General features: G+C 45.4%; 1 protein-coding gene across 2 annotated transcripts in view; it reads left to right on the top strand.

Annotated features, from left to right (window-relative positions):
• Window positions 1-14,298, top strand: part of plxnb3 (plexin B3) — a 57,779-nt gene extending 43,481 nt beyond the window's left edge. For both annotated transcript variants that reach the window (XM_037772638.1, XM_037772639.1), the window contains 28 exons: window positions 11-124; window positions 319-409; window positions 585-754; window positions 855-1,006; window positions 1,153-1,258; window positions 1,413-1,549; window positions 1,932-2,108; window positions 2,391-2,556; window positions 3,037-3,168; window positions 3,528-3,632; window positions 3,727-3,888; window positions 4,631-4,779; window positions 4,924-5,024; window positions 5,123-5,340; window positions 5,453-5,631; window positions 5,985-6,051; window positions 6,225-6,371; window positions 6,653-6,733; window positions 6,852-6,930; window positions 7,022-7,125; window positions 7,261-7,348; window positions 8,118-8,284; window positions 8,509-8,669; window positions 8,760-8,907; window positions 9,038-9,102; window positions 9,662-9,737; window positions 9,822-9,896; window positions 10,562-14,298. In XM_037772638.1, the coding sequence (XP_037628566.1) occupies window positions 11-124; window positions 319-409; window positions 585-754; window positions 855-1,006; window positions 1,153-1,258; window positions 1,413-1,549; window positions 1,932-2,108; window positions 2,391-2,556; window positions 3,037-3,168; window positions 3,528-3,632; window positions 3,727-3,888; window positions 4,631-4,779; window positions 4,924-5,024; window positions 5,123-5,340; window positions 5,453-5,631; window positions 5,985-6,051; window positions 6,225-6,371; window positions 6,653-6,733; window positions 6,852-6,930; window positions 7,022-7,125; window positions 7,261-7,348; window positions 8,118-8,284; window positions 8,509-8,669; window positions 8,760-8,907; window positions 9,038-9,102; window positions 9,662-9,737; window positions 9,822-9,896; window positions 10,562-10,666 (3,522 nt within the window). In that variant the 3' untranslated portion in view covers window positions 10,667-14,298. The remainder of the gene's footprint in view (window positions 1-10; window positions 125-318; window positions 410-584; window positions 755-854; window positions 1,007-1,152; window positions 1,259-1,412; window positions 1,550-1,931; window positions 2,109-2,390; window positions 2,557-3,036; window positions 3,169-3,527; window positions 3,633-3,726; window positions 3,889-4,630; window positions 4,780-4,923; window positions 5,025-5,122; window positions 5,341-5,452; window positions 5,632-5,984; window positions 6,052-6,224; window positions 6,372-6,652; window positions 6,734-6,851; window positions 6,931-7,021; window positions 7,126-7,260; window positions 7,349-8,117; window positions 8,285-8,508; window positions 8,670-8,759; window positions 8,908-9,037; window positions 9,103-9,661; window positions 9,738-9,821; window positions 9,897-10,561) is intronic.
• Window positions 14,299-15,217: the final 919 nt, after the last annotated feature.

The raw sequence follows: 15,217 nt of genomic DNA, 5'->3' as shown, positions 1-15,217 counted from the left end.
CTCTGTGCAGGATGAAACTCAGTATGTGTGTGTTGTGGAAATCGAAGGAGTCCAGTTCAACCTGACAGCTGCTGTAGAGAAAACACCCGACAACACGCACACCTTCACCTGCAGCCCACACCAGGTAACACACTCCGTGTTGACCCTAATGTGCTTATGCTAACCGTAATGCTAATATCACCTTGTGGATATTTATTCCGATGTCACTATTTTGGACTGACTGACCACCTGTCTGTCTGTCTGTCTGTCTGTCTGTCTCTCTGTCTGTCTGTCTCTCTGTCTGTCTGTCTCTCTGTCTGTCTGTGTGTGTGTCTGTAGTTTCAGTATGCTGTCAGTCAGCTTCAGTATTCGACTGCTGTCTATCTACGTAGAGGAGAGAGACGCATCGACACCTCACCTGGTCTCCAACGTAAGAACCAACCAGAGAGCTAAACCATTGTGATGTCTGATGTGTGTTGCAGTTTACTGGGCTAGAGTTCTGGGGGGTTGAACGCTAACTCTAGAGTGGCACCGCCGTCATAGGCTGCGACGAGGGGGGGCTCCAAATGTTAATTTCACCTGTGTGTGTTTTCTGTATTATTCAGTCCAGCTGTACGACTGCTCAGCCGGCCAATCAGATTGCTCACAGTGCAGGGCGGTGCCGGAGGAGTACGGCTGTGTGTGGTGTTCGGGAAGCCCCGCCCCCAGTTGTGTGTACAACCAATCCTGTAGCAGCGCACCTGCAGACACCTGCCCGCCTCCTCAGATCACACAGGTGAGGTCTAATGATCGGTCAGTCTGTTAGTAGAGGTCTGGTTTGTTGCCGTGGAAACATTCAAACTGTCTGTCTGTCTGTTCCACGTGTCTGTCTGCAGGTGCTTCCTGTCTCCGGTCCTCTGGAGGGTGGAGTCCTGGTGACGATCTCAGGCTCTAATCTGGGGATGAGGTACCAGGATGTGATGGGCGGAGTCACAGTGGCAGGTGTTCAGTGTGTGCCTCAACCTGAAGGATACCAGATCTCCACCAGGTAACACACGCACGCACGCACGCACGCACGCACGCACACACACACACACACACGGTGGATCGACACACACACACACACACACGATGGATCCACACACACGGTTCTGAATAACCAACGCTAGCCTGTGTGTGTGTGTGTGTGTGTAGGGTTGTGTGTGAGCTGCAGTCCAGTGGGAGGCAGACGGAGGGGCCTGTCTTGGTTACCGTGGGAACAACTCCACCTGGAAGGTCAACACAGATCTTCACCTATCAGGTAAGACCCAGCTGACTCTTCCTCCTCCTCTGACCTCCTCACCCAGACACCCTGACCGCCTGAAGTTCAGAGTTCAACCGTCCAGAGTGTTTTTAAATATGTTGAATATTATTTTAACCAATCAGGTTCCTCTCTTGTGTGTTTCTGTTTTCAGGACCCACAGCTCCTGGATCTGGTTCCTGATAAAGGTCCGGTCTCTGGAGGAACCAGACTGACCATCAGAGGACGGCAGCTGCTGACCGGACAGAAGTCAGACCTGAGTGCCTTCCTGGGCCCCCAGACCTGCTACATGTGAGTACTACTACTACTACTACTGCTACTACTACTCCTACTACTACTACTACTACTGCTATTACTGGTACTACTACTGCTACTGCTACTGCTATTACTGGTACTACTACTGCTACTACTACTACTACTACTACTACTACTGCTATTACTGATACTACTACTGCTACTGCTACTACTACTACTACTACTGCTACTGCTAATACTACTACTACTACTACTACTACTACTACTACTACTAGAACTGTTCAGTGTAACAGACGCTGTTCATTCATTTCTGGCTCCACCTGCTGGAAACAAAAAAATAATTTTAACATCCTGTCCTTGTCTCCTCTCCTTGTTTCCTTGTCTCCTCTCCTTGTCTCCTTGACTCCTGTCCTCTCAGTGTGGGGGAGGTGAAGGACTCCCAGTTGGTGTGTCAGACTGGTCCCAGTAATCAGACCGGTGCGGTCAAACTTCGGGTTCTGTTCGGTAAAGCGGAGAGAACCGTTCCCAATGTTACCTTCCGTTACCTTGACGACCCCGTCATCACCGACGCCACACCAGCAGAGAGCTTCTACGCGTAAGAACCTGTTCACCAATCACAAATAATCAATCATCTCATAAGAACCTGATCACTAATATTCAATAATCAATCATCTCATAAGAACCTGATCACCAATCACCAATAATCAATCATCTCATAAGAACCTGATAACCAATAATCAATCATCTCATAAGAACCTGATCACCAATAATCGATCATCTCATAAGAACCTGATCACCAATAATCGATCATCTCATAAGAACCTGATCATCAATAATCAATCAGCTCATAACTCAGGTGACGACTTCCTGTCCTCAGAGGTGGGCGTGACGTCATGGTGACGGGCAAGAACCTGGGGGTCGTGCAGCAGCCAATCATCTCGGTGTGGGTGGAGCCTGTGGAGGGCCAGAGGGTGAAACGGAGAAGACGATTGGCTCTGCTCACCGCCAAGCAGCAGATGGTCTTCAACGGCTCCATGACAACGGTGAGAACAACGGGCCAATCAGAGACAAGTTAGGCTGCGTTCACGCCAGATCAGGCATTGAGGCCGCGTTGTGTGGCGGCGTGTGAGTGACCGGCGGTCACGTGATTGGCCACAGATGAACGGGTGAACTGGCGTGAATGCAGCCGTAGAGCCAGAGACGGGGTCAGAGGTCAACCTGAATAATATCTCTCTCTCTCCACCTGTCTGCCTCTCCTGTCTCTCTCTCCATCTGTCTGTCTCTCCTGTGTCTCTCTTTCCTCCTGTCTGCCTTTCCTGTCTCTCTCTCTCCACCTGTCTGTCTCTCCTGTCTCTCTCTCTTTTCACCTGTCTGTCTCTCTCTCTCTCTCCACCTGTCTGTCTCATCTGTCTCTCTCTCTCCACCTGTCTGTCTCTCTCTCTATCCTTCTGTCTGTCTCCTGTCTCTCTCTCCACCTGTCTGTCTCTCCTGTCTCTCTCCCTCTCCACCTGTCTGTCTCTCAGGTGTCGGAGCGCTGCACTGTCCAGTCGTCCTCTCAGATGACCTGTCCGACCCCCACGGTGACCCCAGAGGTCAAAGTGAAGGGCGTCTGGTTTCAGCTGGACAACGTCAGAGTCCACTATGAGACCATCAAGGTACCTGTCTGTCCCTCTACCTGTCTGTCTCTCTACCTGTCTGTCTGTCTGTCTGAGGAGGAGGTAGAGAATGAGCACTCTGTTGATGGAGACACTTTGCCTACATGAAGACTAATATAGACAAATAAACATGACATCACTACAAACTATCTGATGAGCTCTACAGGGTCCATCTCTCCTGATTCACAAACAGGCCTATATGTTAGCATTAGCATGTTAGCACGTATCAGGTCAGCAACAATATTTTCACAATAAAAGTTAAATGGAGGGGGTTCTTACTGAAGGGTGGTGATCACTTTGTCTGATCGAGGAACCTGTCTGTCTCTCTACCTGTCTGTCTCTACTTGACTGTCTCTCAGGGTAAAAGCTTCACGTATTATCCGAACCCAGAGTTCTTTCCTCTGAACAGAGAAGCTCCAGACGCTCCGTATCGCTTCAAACCCGGAGGAGTGATCGCCGTGGAGGTAAGGTCTCTACCGGTGACCGCCGTCTCGTCTGTTCACTGACTGATACATTTAAAAACATGTCTGATGTCTGTGTTTCCGTGGCGACCCTCAGGGTCAGGACCTGACGAGAGCGATATCCAGACAGGAAGTGGCGGCTCGACTCGGCGATCAGGAGTGTGAGGTGAAAACTCTGGACAACACTCACCTGTACTGTGAACCTCCAGAGATCCAACCGATGAGTGTAGACGACAGCAGCGAGCTGCCCAGCCTCAAGGTAACAGCACATACTGTATACATATATATATACAGTATATACAATATATATATATATATATATATATAAATATATAAAGTACCATCCAGTGGTGTAGTAGTACGCAGGTATACAATGAACTAGACTAAACCACTGATACAGTCTACAGACCACTGTGTGAAGATTAAAACACCAATCTCTCTCCCTCCCCGTCTGTCTCCCTGTCTATCTCTCTCCCCTTCTGTCTCTCTCCCCGTCTGTCTCCCTGTCTATCTCTCTCCCCTTCTGTCTCTCTCCCTGTCTATCTCTCTCCCTGTCTGTCTGTATCTCTCCCTGTCTGCCTCTCTCCCCTTCTGTCTCTCTCCCCGTCTGTCTCTCCCTGTCGCTCCCCCATCCGTCTCTCTCCCCGTCTGTCTCTCTCCCTGTCTCTCTCCCCGTCTCTCTCTCCCTGTCTGTCTCTCTCCCTGTCCCTCTCTCTCCCCGTCTGTCTCTCTCACTGTCTCTTTTTCTCTCTCCTCATCTGTCTTTCTCACCGTCTGTCTCTCTCCCCGTCTGTCTCTCCCTGTCGCTCCCCTGTCCGTTTCTCCCCCCGTCTGTCTCTCTCCCTGTCTCTCTCCCCGTCGCTCTCTCCCTGTTTGTCTCTCTCCCTGTCTGTCTCCCTCCTCGTCTGTCTCCCTGTCTCTCTCCCCGTCTCTTTCTCCCTCCCGTCTCTCTCTCCCCATCTCTCCCTGCCCGTCTGTCTCTCTCCCTGTCTGTCTCTCAGGTGTTCATGGGGAACCTGCAGGTGGACCTGGGCTTGGTTCAGTACGACAGTGACTCTCTGTCTGTCGTCCCGTTGGCTGCTCAGATCGGTTTGGCGGCGGGAGCAGCTGTCATCATTCTGTCAGTGCTGGTCGTCATCCTCATGTACAGGTAGGTACCTGTCTGTCTGTCTGTCTGTCTGTCTGCCCGTCTGTCTGACTCCATGTTCTCTATGGCTGCACCATAAACTGGAAATATTCTAGATGTTCTTTATTACTCCCATTATTCGACCTCATGTTTTGTGTCTCTGTGCAGGAGGAAGAGTAAACAGGCTCTCAGAGATTATAAGAAGGTTTTGCTGCAGTTGGAAACTCTGGAGATCAACGTGGGAGATCAGTGTCGTAAAGAGTTCACTGGTACTTGAACACACCACACGGCTGCAGACGGTCCAGCCTCTTCCAGAGTGATGTAGACTAAACTGTAACGTCCTCTTCCTCTCTTCGTCTGTGTGTAGACCTGATGACAGAGATGATGGACCTGAGCAGTGATGTAGGAGGACCAGGACTCCCCCTGCTGGACTACAGGACGTACGCAGAGCGAGTCTTCTTCCCCGGTCAGCAGGTGGGGCCACTGAGCCGCCAGCTGGACCTGCCGGAGTCCAGGAGGCAGACTGTGGAGCAGGGCCTCCAGCAGCTCAACAACCTGCTCAACAACAGACTCTTCCTCACTAGGGTGGGTCTGGATGGGAGGAAGAAGGGGGTCATGTGATGGTGATATAGCCTGGTCTCAGATCAGGAGAAACCTGGACCCCCAGGTGATGGTTTGTTCTGTCGTTGTCTCTTAGTTCATCCACACTCTGGAGGCCCAGCAGGGTTTCTCTCAGAGAGACCGCGGATACGTTGCCAGTCTGCTCACCATTGCGCTGCACGATAAACTGGAGTATTTCACAGAGGTCATGAAGAGTCTGCTGCAGGACCTGGTGCAGCAGTACGTCGCCAAGAACCCCAAACTCATGCTGCGCCGGTACGTAAAACAAACCTTCACCTTCAGGTCAAAGTCCAAGTAGCCTTCAGCAATGGTGTCTTTGAGGACTCAGGGTCCATGTTCCCATAGGAGCAGCCCCGCCTCCAGTCAGACCCCTCAGGTACAGATCCTGCTGTGGTCTGGCATCCGAGAACCAAAGTTGTCCCCCTTATGGCCTCCCTATGGTTACCAGAATCTGGCACTCTGATTAATCTGATCCAGGGTTTTCAGAAATTGATGGTTGGTCATTTGATTGGAAGGAGCTTCTCTTCAAGCATGTGAACTGATGTCTGTCTGTCTGTCTGTCTGTCTGTCTGTCTGTCTGTCTGTCTGTCTGTCTGTCTGTGTTTCAGGACAGAGACAGTGGTAGAGAAGATGTTGACCAACTGGATGTCGATCTGCCTCTACTCCTTCCTCAAGGTAAACGCTAACCTGTCTGTCTGTAGAACACAAACCTGTCTGTCTTCCTGTCTCACCCCCACCTGTCTGTAGAACACTAAATTGTCTGTCTTCCTGTCTCACCATCACCTATCTGTAGAACACTAACCTGTCTGTCTTCCCATCTCACCCTCACCTGTCTGTGTGTCTTTCAGGAGGTGGCGGGGGAGCCTCTCTACATGCTCTACAGAGCCATCAAGTATCAGGTGGATAAAGGGCCGGTCGACACTGTGACGGGAAAAGCCAAACGGACACTTAATGACAGCCACCTGCTGCGAGAGGACATCGACTACTGCGCAGTGGTAACCATGGCAACACACACACACGCACACACACACAGACTTCAACTGTAGGCAACAATAGGCACACCTGGCAACACAAGTCAGTCATAACAGACAACTAGATAACCTGATATACTGTACAACAACAACTAGAGCTCTACACTGTGTTCTTATTTCATCTCTACGTAGACACATGTACCTGTCTGTCTCTCTCTCTCTGTACCTGTCTGTCTCTCTCTGTACCTGTCTATTAACTTTTGTACCTGTCTCTCTCTCTGTACCTGTCTCTCTCTCTACATCAGAATCTGACAGTGTTGGTGAAGAATGGAGTCGAGGTTCAACCTTGTCCTGTTAAAGTACTCGACACCGACACTATCACACAGGTAGGTACCTGTCTGTCTGTTCCTCACCTGTCTATCTGCCTCTCACCTACCTGTCTGTCTGTTTGTCTGAATACCGCCCATCCTTGTGTCTCTTACCTGTTGGTTTGTTTGTGTGCAGGTGAAGGATAAGATCCTGGATCAGGTCTACAGAGGAGCTCCGTTCTCTCAGAGACCAGCAGCAGACAGTCTGGACCTGGGTACGCACACACACACACACACACACACACCTACCTGTCTCACCTGTCTGCTTTGATTGACAGCTCATACTGACTTGTGTTTGATTGACAGAATGGCGTTCAGGTCAGGCGGGTCACCTGACCCTGTCAGATGATGATGTCACAGCGGTGGTTCAAGGTCGCTGGAAACGAGTCAACACTCTGCAGCACTACAAGGTAACAACTGACCAATCACAGGGCATCTTACGTTTCTTCTCTTCTACATCATCAGGTTCTCTTCACGTTCTCTTCGTGCTCTCTTCATGTTCTCTTCACGTTCTCTTACACTCTTCCTCCTCTCTCGTTCTTCAGGTTCCAGACGGAGCAACAGTCGCTCTAATTCCTCGTTCTCAGGGTTCATGTGGAGTTGGAATCAACCAGGTCTTCCAGACTGGAGAGAGTAAGAGCATTTAGAACACATAGAACATGTGGAACACCCACGACACAAACGGAACAATATCACAGAATCACAGAAGAGGTTTTCCAAGTGAGACCCAGAACAAAAAGAACAACCCATGAACATGTAGAACCCAGTGCCAGAGCAAAGCCGATCATATAGAACCCAGAAAAAACACATAGAGAATCATCGAGAACATCTAGAACCCAGGTCCAGTACAAGGATTTTCATATAGAACACCTTCAAATCAAAACTAACTAGAACTGATCGTCAACACAAAGAGAACTATCTCGGAAATCTTGAACACAAAAACAAACAATATAGAACTTCTACAACCCAGAAGTAACAGAGAGTGAACATCTAGAACCCAGAACCAACACAAAACTTAATATAACATGTAGAATCCAGAAATAACACATAGACAGTCATATGAAACTTCTCTTAAAATTTAGAACATCTAGAATATCAAGAACATCTGAAATCCTGAGTCAACACAGAGAGAACCATGTAGGTAGGACATCAAGAGCCCAGAACCAAAACAAAAAAGACCACATAGAACCCAGACAGAACACATAGCGTCATCTAGAACATCTAGAACCCAGAACCAACATAACACCCAGATCTAACATTTACAAATATGTAGAACTAGAACCATCAAGAACATCTAGAACTCAGAACAACACAAAGAGAACCATCTAGAACCAGTGTTGTCAGATACGAGGGTTCTGTGTAAGTCATCGTCGCAGTGACGCTCTGTATGTGGTTGCTGTAGAAACGCCGATGCTGGAGGGCGAGGAGGAAGAGGGTCTGCGTCTGTGGCACCTGGTGAAGAGCAGCGAAGATCCCGAAATCCCAAAACACAGAAAGAGCAGCATGAGAGAGAGAGAGAGAGCCAAGGCCATACCTGAGATTTACCTGACCAGACTGCTGTCCATGAAGGTAACACACACACATTAACACACCTGAGATTTACCTGACCAGACTGCTGTCCATGAAGGTAACACATGTTAACACACCTGAGATTTACCTGACCAGACTGCTGTCCATGAAGGTAACACATGTTAACACACCTGAGATTTACCTGACCAGACTACTGTCCATGAAGGTAACATACACACAAAACTACAACCTGTTTGTCTCTCTACCTGTCTGTCTCTCTGTAGGGGACATTGCAGAAGTTTGTGGATGACGTTTTCGTGGCGATCCTCAGTACGAAGCGTCCTCCTCCGATTGCTGTCAGATTCTTCTTCGACTTCCTGGACGACATGGCCGAGAAACACGGCATCGACGACCCCGAGACCGTCCACATCTGGAAGACCAACAGGTGAGAGACACACCTGGACACCTGCCTGTCTCTATGACCTGCCTATCTCTATGACCTGTCTGTCTCTCTGACCTGTCTGTCTGTCTGCAGTCTCCCTCTCAGGTTCTGGGTTAACATCCTGAAGAATCCTCAGTTTGTTCTGGACGTTCAGGTAACCGACAGCATCGACGCCGTTCTGTCTGTCATCGCTCAGACCTTCATCGACTCCTGCACCACCTCCGAGCACAAAGTGGGACGGGTACGAACTGTCTGTCTGTCTGTCTGTCTGTCTGTCTGTCTGTCTGTCTGTCTTATTGTGACAGTATGTACACGCAGTAGTGCCGTTCAGTTAAGTCATGTGACCACATAGTAACTTTCTGTCCAACCAGGACTCTCCTGTCAACAAGCTGCTGTACGCCAGAGAGATCCCCCGATACAAACAGCTGGTGGAGAGGTGAGACAGCTTCCTGTCAGAGATACCACTGTTTCAATTCAACATGTACAGTAGAAACATACTCACTGCAGTACAGTTAGCATAGAAACACACTCCCTGCAGTCAGTTACCATAGAAACACACTCACTGCAGTCAGTTACCATAGCAACACACTCACTGCAGTCAGTTACCATAGAAACACTCACTGCAGTCAGTTACCATAGAAACACATTCACTGCAGTCAGTTACCATAGAAACACACTCACTGCAGTATAGTTACCATAGAAACACACTCACTGTAGTACAGTTACTATAGAAACACACTCACTGCAGTATAGTTACCATAGAAACACTCACTGCAGTCAGTTACCATAGAAACACACTCACTGAAGTCAGTTACCATAGAAACACACTCACTGTAGTCAGTTACCATAGAAACACACTCACTGCAGTACAGTTACTGTAGAAATGTACTCACTTTACTTCAGACACAAACGTAACCAACACTGTAAATAAGGAATTAATGATTGTTTCTGTGAACTCATTATACTAATGTGATGAAATGTGTCAATGTGTGCAGGTATTACAGTGATATTCACAGCGCTGCGTCAGGCTGTTATCAGGAGATGAACTCTACTCTGACTGAACTGTCTGGGGTCAGTAAACACAAACTCAACTACACGTTTTACTGATATATATAACAACTTAACATTAAGTTAACCGTGTGTGCTTGTCTGCAGAGCTTTGCCTCAGAGATGAACAGTCTTGTTGCTCTTCATGAACTCTACAAGTACATCAACAAGTACTACGACCAGGTAACACACGCACACACAAACACATACACATACACACACACACACACACACACACACACACACACACTGGATTGACCTCATGCGGCCCATTGTTTGGTTTGTTCCACTTCCTGTTGTGTCTCTTAACTTCTGGTTGCTGCTACAGTAAATACAAATCCACAATCTTGGTCCTGATTGGTTCACTCAGCCTATAATACACTTCTCAACACACGTTCACATTCATCACCACAGATACCAGATTAAAACGACCATCTTTGGAGCAAATTACAAATTTTCTAGCGGCAGCTCAGTGTTTCTGTTATGAATACCTGATGTGTGTCATCATGCATGTTTTTAAGTTATTAACATTATTAACATATGTCACCTATGTCCACCTGCTTTATAAACTTTTCACCCAAATAATATAATATATAAAATACATTTTATAATATATATATATATATATATATTTTAATAATACATATTTATAATATAATATATGGAGTATATTTTAATAATGACATAATTGAGAATAAGCAGCTCGTTACAATAAAATAATTAGTCTGAGAGAAATAAAGAGCACAATAAATAAAAAACAACAACCATAAATTCAACACCTGTCTCTCTTTCACCTGTCTGTCTCTCTCTCACCTGTCTGTCTCTGTATCCTCCCGTCTGTCTGTCAGATCATCATGTCTCTGGAGGAGGACAGTTCAGGTCAGAAGATGCAGTTGGCCTATCGGCTGCAGCAGGTCGCCGCCCTGGTGGAGAACAAGGTCACTGACCTCTGATGACCTCTGCTGACCTCTGACCTTGTGACCCTGAAGACACCCGGAGCCCCGCTGAGGAAGAGGAGGATGACGAAGCTTCCTGCTGAACATCTTCAGCAGCTCTGAGAGACTCCTGTTAGTTATCACTGTCTTCCTGCTGTGTGTGTGCGTGCGTTCGTGCGTGTGCGTGTGTGTGTGTGTGTGTGTTGGGGAGATATGAGGTTTTTTATAGTCAGACTCAGGAGGTCCCAGTTCTCCCAGTTGCTCTGCAGCAGCAGTCACACTGAATAAGCTAACCAATCAGATCAGAGAACATCATCAGCACCTGCTGCCTTGCACTACATTTCCCAGAGTTCCCTGCTGTTCTACTGTCAGAAAGCACAATTTGAATAGTTGTATTGATTATTGACCTGCTGATCTCAGACATGCTGGATGTTTTTTATCGACAGTATTTTTAGCTTTTACTACTGAAACCAGCACAGTTCTGCATCAGGAGCTTTAAAGGTCCCAACATTTAGTGGTTTGGGGAGTTTTACTGAACGCAATAACACAATCGGGGAGTGTTTTTAAATCACCTTATCAGTGTGAGACTCAAATCTTCTACCTGGAGCTCTTCAGGTTACCTCGACTCCTGACAACCTCAGGACCCGACCCACACTGGTTACCAGTCTTTCCAGTCTTCCTCAGTTCCAGGTTGAGTCCAGATTGACTCATCAGGGTTCTCAGGTTTGCATCAATGCCAGTGTAAATTGATTGGAATTAATCAGCCAGTTAGCACAAAGCAGAGTAGTGGCTTGAAGAAGGACCGAAGCCCAGTGATGCTTGTTACCATAGAGACCGTAGGGTTACCATAGCGCTGTAGCGGTTCTGACTTGTCTTTTTTAAAATGGAAACAGACCTAAGTGTCTGGATCTTAGGATGGTGTTTTGAAGCTTCTAGTAAATGAAACCCTACAGGTGGGATTTTACCTGACCAGCTGCCTAAAGCTAGTGATGTAGCCAACGTGCTAGCTGGATTCTGCACTTGTTTTTTATGCGAGAAAGAAATAAAATAACCATTGACTAACATGTTGAAACGCTGGAAACAGAAACTAGAATCACACTGAAAATAATGTTTAACTGAAACACTGAAGTTGACGGACGAAAAAAACAATCTGAAATCTGGGGGGGAGGAGTTTAAACTGTATGTGTGTGTGTGCGCGTGTGTGAGTGTGTGTTAGCTAGTTACTAACTTATTACGTGTACATACTGTAAGTCGTATTTATACCTATTTATCCCAGCTGTGCCTTCACTCTGCAGCTAGGTGTTGCTGTCTGTCTGTTCTTACAGCAGTCTTATTGATCATGTGTCCCAGTGCATCATGGGAAGATAAATTATTTTTAATGTTTAACTCTCATTGAACCAGGGAGGGAGAAAAAACAACTGAATCATCATGTACAAATACCTAAACAGCCTGAGTATCACTGGATATACATCTAGCATAGCATTGGGCTAGCTTATTACACGGCTTTGTTGAATACTCGATTCTGATTTGGTCAATCCACGGTCTGTTATTTCTTTATAGCAGACCGTTGCTATGTATAACAGACTGTTGCTATGGGCGCAGTTCTGATGTCGGACTCTGGAAGTAGCCGTGTAATAAGCAGGATAATGTACAGCTAGCCTTCAGTGTTTCGCGTCGGGGTCAGCATCGCCCTGTCGGGGTTTATTTCACAACAATGACCGGCTCGTTGTACATTATCCCTTACTTGACAAACACAATGGCAACTCAGTCTTTTACTTCCTGGATTGTTTCCAAGGTCAAGAGTCAACTGTCCAGTTAAAACCGTGCACTCATTGTAGCTACTATGATATGGGCTAGCTAGAAACGCCTAGCAGTACAACTGTGCTAGACGATTGCTGTCGTCAGAAGGATAACACTGTAACATCACTGAACAAACACACAGCGCCACGTCAGCCACCAGTGTGTTTCCCATTATGAAGATGCTGTTTTTAGCTTGCTGATGCTACAATAGCTATAAAACCTTTGACTACCAGCAGCTACCATATCTCTTAGTTTGAGCTACTGTTACTACACGTTATATTGTTTAAGCTCTGATATCAATCAACTGTCAGACAGACTGAATCCAAATATCTGAAACTCCCCGCACACTCAAACTCGATATCTTATCATGTAAAAAGAAAGCAATAACAATTATTAGAAAGGAGATTGTTTTGTTTTTTTATTGGACTAAGACTGAAACAGTTGGGCCACATGTGATGTAAGAGTTTGATCTGAATTATCAGTGTTAAAGATTTACTGTACATATCCACCTTTCTCTATCTCGATGTGAAGCACAGGCACAAACCTTTCATGGTTCAGGGGTCAGTAACCTGAAACATTTTAAGAGTGCAGTCTATTGATGTGATAACATCCACAAGGACTCAGGCTGCAGGTCCAGAGGGTTGGAGGTTTGGATTCAGCCTTGAGATTGTCAGCTGTGTCTCCACGGCAACCGTTTGTTGTTTTATCTGTTGGTGTTTTTTTCTCTGTGTGGAATTCAGCCGGTGTGGATGACCATGCTTTTTATTTAGTCTTCATGTGCAACTCTGTGAGCCAATAGCAACGCATGACTGCAGCTCCAGTTACACTGCGCATGCCCATACCCCAAGACCCATGTCCGGACTCTCTTGTCAGGATACTTCCTGGACTCTCCTGGACTCTCTTGTCAGGATATTTCCTGGACTCTCTTTTCAGGATACTTCCTGGACTCTCTTGTCAAGACTCTTCCTTGACTCTTGTCAGGATACTTCCTGGACTCTCCTGGACTCTCCTGGACTCTCTTGACAGGATACTTCCTGGACTCTCTCGGCAGGTTAATTCTCAGACCCGTATGTTTTTCAGTGTAAATAGACTCTGAGACTGAACCCATCAGGCAATAACTAAACAGACCCTATCGACGGTTTTGTCTGCTGCTGAACTGAAACTGAAAACTGACAGATTTTGTTATTAAGTGAGACGTTTGTTGAATGATCTTCCTTCTGTACTTTTCTTCTTAAATATTTGTGATGATTATCACTGTTTAATCTGAACATCTCTCCTCTGTGGTTTTGCCTTGCATGTTTTTTGAGCCTGTGTTTGACCTGTAGTTGTAGTTCTCTGATCAGATTTCTGCATGCGTGTGATGATGATGATGATAAGTTATGGTGCTTCTTTATGCTAATTTCTGTTAAAATGAAGACAAGAGGTGGGGCTTAAACTCTGCCATGTCACTGATGATATATGTAAATGGAGGAAGAGGGTCACAGTTTGACCTTTGACCTCCTGATCTCTGTACAGTTTTTTTAATCTTCTGGGACATGATGAAACAGATCCTCAGCTCTGATTGGTCGAGCTCTGTTTGTTACTGAAACGTTTTTCTACAAGGGAATAAAAACTTTAAAGGGTTTGTATAAAATGGATCCAGGATCAGTTGTAATGAAGCACAGACTGCTTTTCTACTAACTGTGTACAGTTTGCTAACAGTGTGTAAATGTGCCTGTAAATACCTGTCCGAGGATGATGATGACGAAGAAGACGAGTCAGTCTGCATTGGAAATGTTTTTATTGTGAAGAGGCAGGAGGCCAAACACAATTTGTATCATGTAAAAATAAAGTTATAATTTTAACAGTTCTCTCCGTCTCTGTGTGTCGTGTTGATCTTTGAGCTTGGTGTAATTTCTGGTATATGTTTTAACACCATTGTCGATATGAAACCCGAGTTTCAAGATCGATACCAAAACAATACTTAATTTGAAGAAATATAGAAGTCTTTATTCAAAAATCCTGTTTTGTAATATAACAAAAGATGTCAAAGTTGTCAAATGTTTAATGTATGTATATATATATATATATATATATATATATATATATGTATATATAACCCAATATATACGTAACCCAATTTCCCCAGGGGGATTAATAAAGTATTTCTGATTCTGATAATTATTTATAGTTTCCTTGCGCTAGAGAGGGATGTTGTAAGACAGAGTATTAGGGCCACATTGAGGGGGAAAAAAATCAGAGATTTCAAGAATGAAGTCATAATATTACGAGAAAAGTCGTAATTTAATGAGAATAAAGTCATACTATATCAAGAAAAAAATGTTGTAATATTATGAGAATAAAGTCATAACTTTACGAAAAAAAGTCGAAATATTACGAAAATAAAGTCATAACTTTACGAAAAAAAGTCGAAATATTACGAAAATAGTCATAACTTTACTAGAAAAAATTGTAATATTACGAGAATGAAGTCATAACTTTACGAAAAAAAGTCGAAATATTACGAAAATAAAGTCATAACTTTATGAAAAAAAAGTTGTAATATTCCGAGAATAAAGTCATAACTTTACAAAATAAAAGTTGTAATATTACGAGAATAAAGTCGTAACTTTACGAAAAAAAAGACGTAATATTACGAGAATAAAGTCATAACTTTACAAGAAAAAATTCAATTTCCTTCTCCAGAAAAAGATGCAATATCCCCATCAGGTCCGTGTGGTTATTTCTTCAGAATAAAAGCATTTTCTTGCACAATCTTTTCAGGGTCCT

The sequence above is a fragment of the Sebastes umbrosus genome, chromosome 6 (genome assembly GCF_015220745.1).
Source record: "Sebastes umbrosus isolate fSebUmb1 chromosome 6, fSebUmb1.pri, whole genome shotgun sequence".
In the NCBI taxonomy this organism is placed as follows: Eukaryota; Metazoa; Chordata; class Actinopteri; order Perciformes; family Sebastidae; genus Sebastes; species Sebastes umbrosus.
The sequence above is the reverse complement of the archived record's forward strand: the minus strand, read 5'-3'. Positions and strand labels throughout refer to the sequence as shown.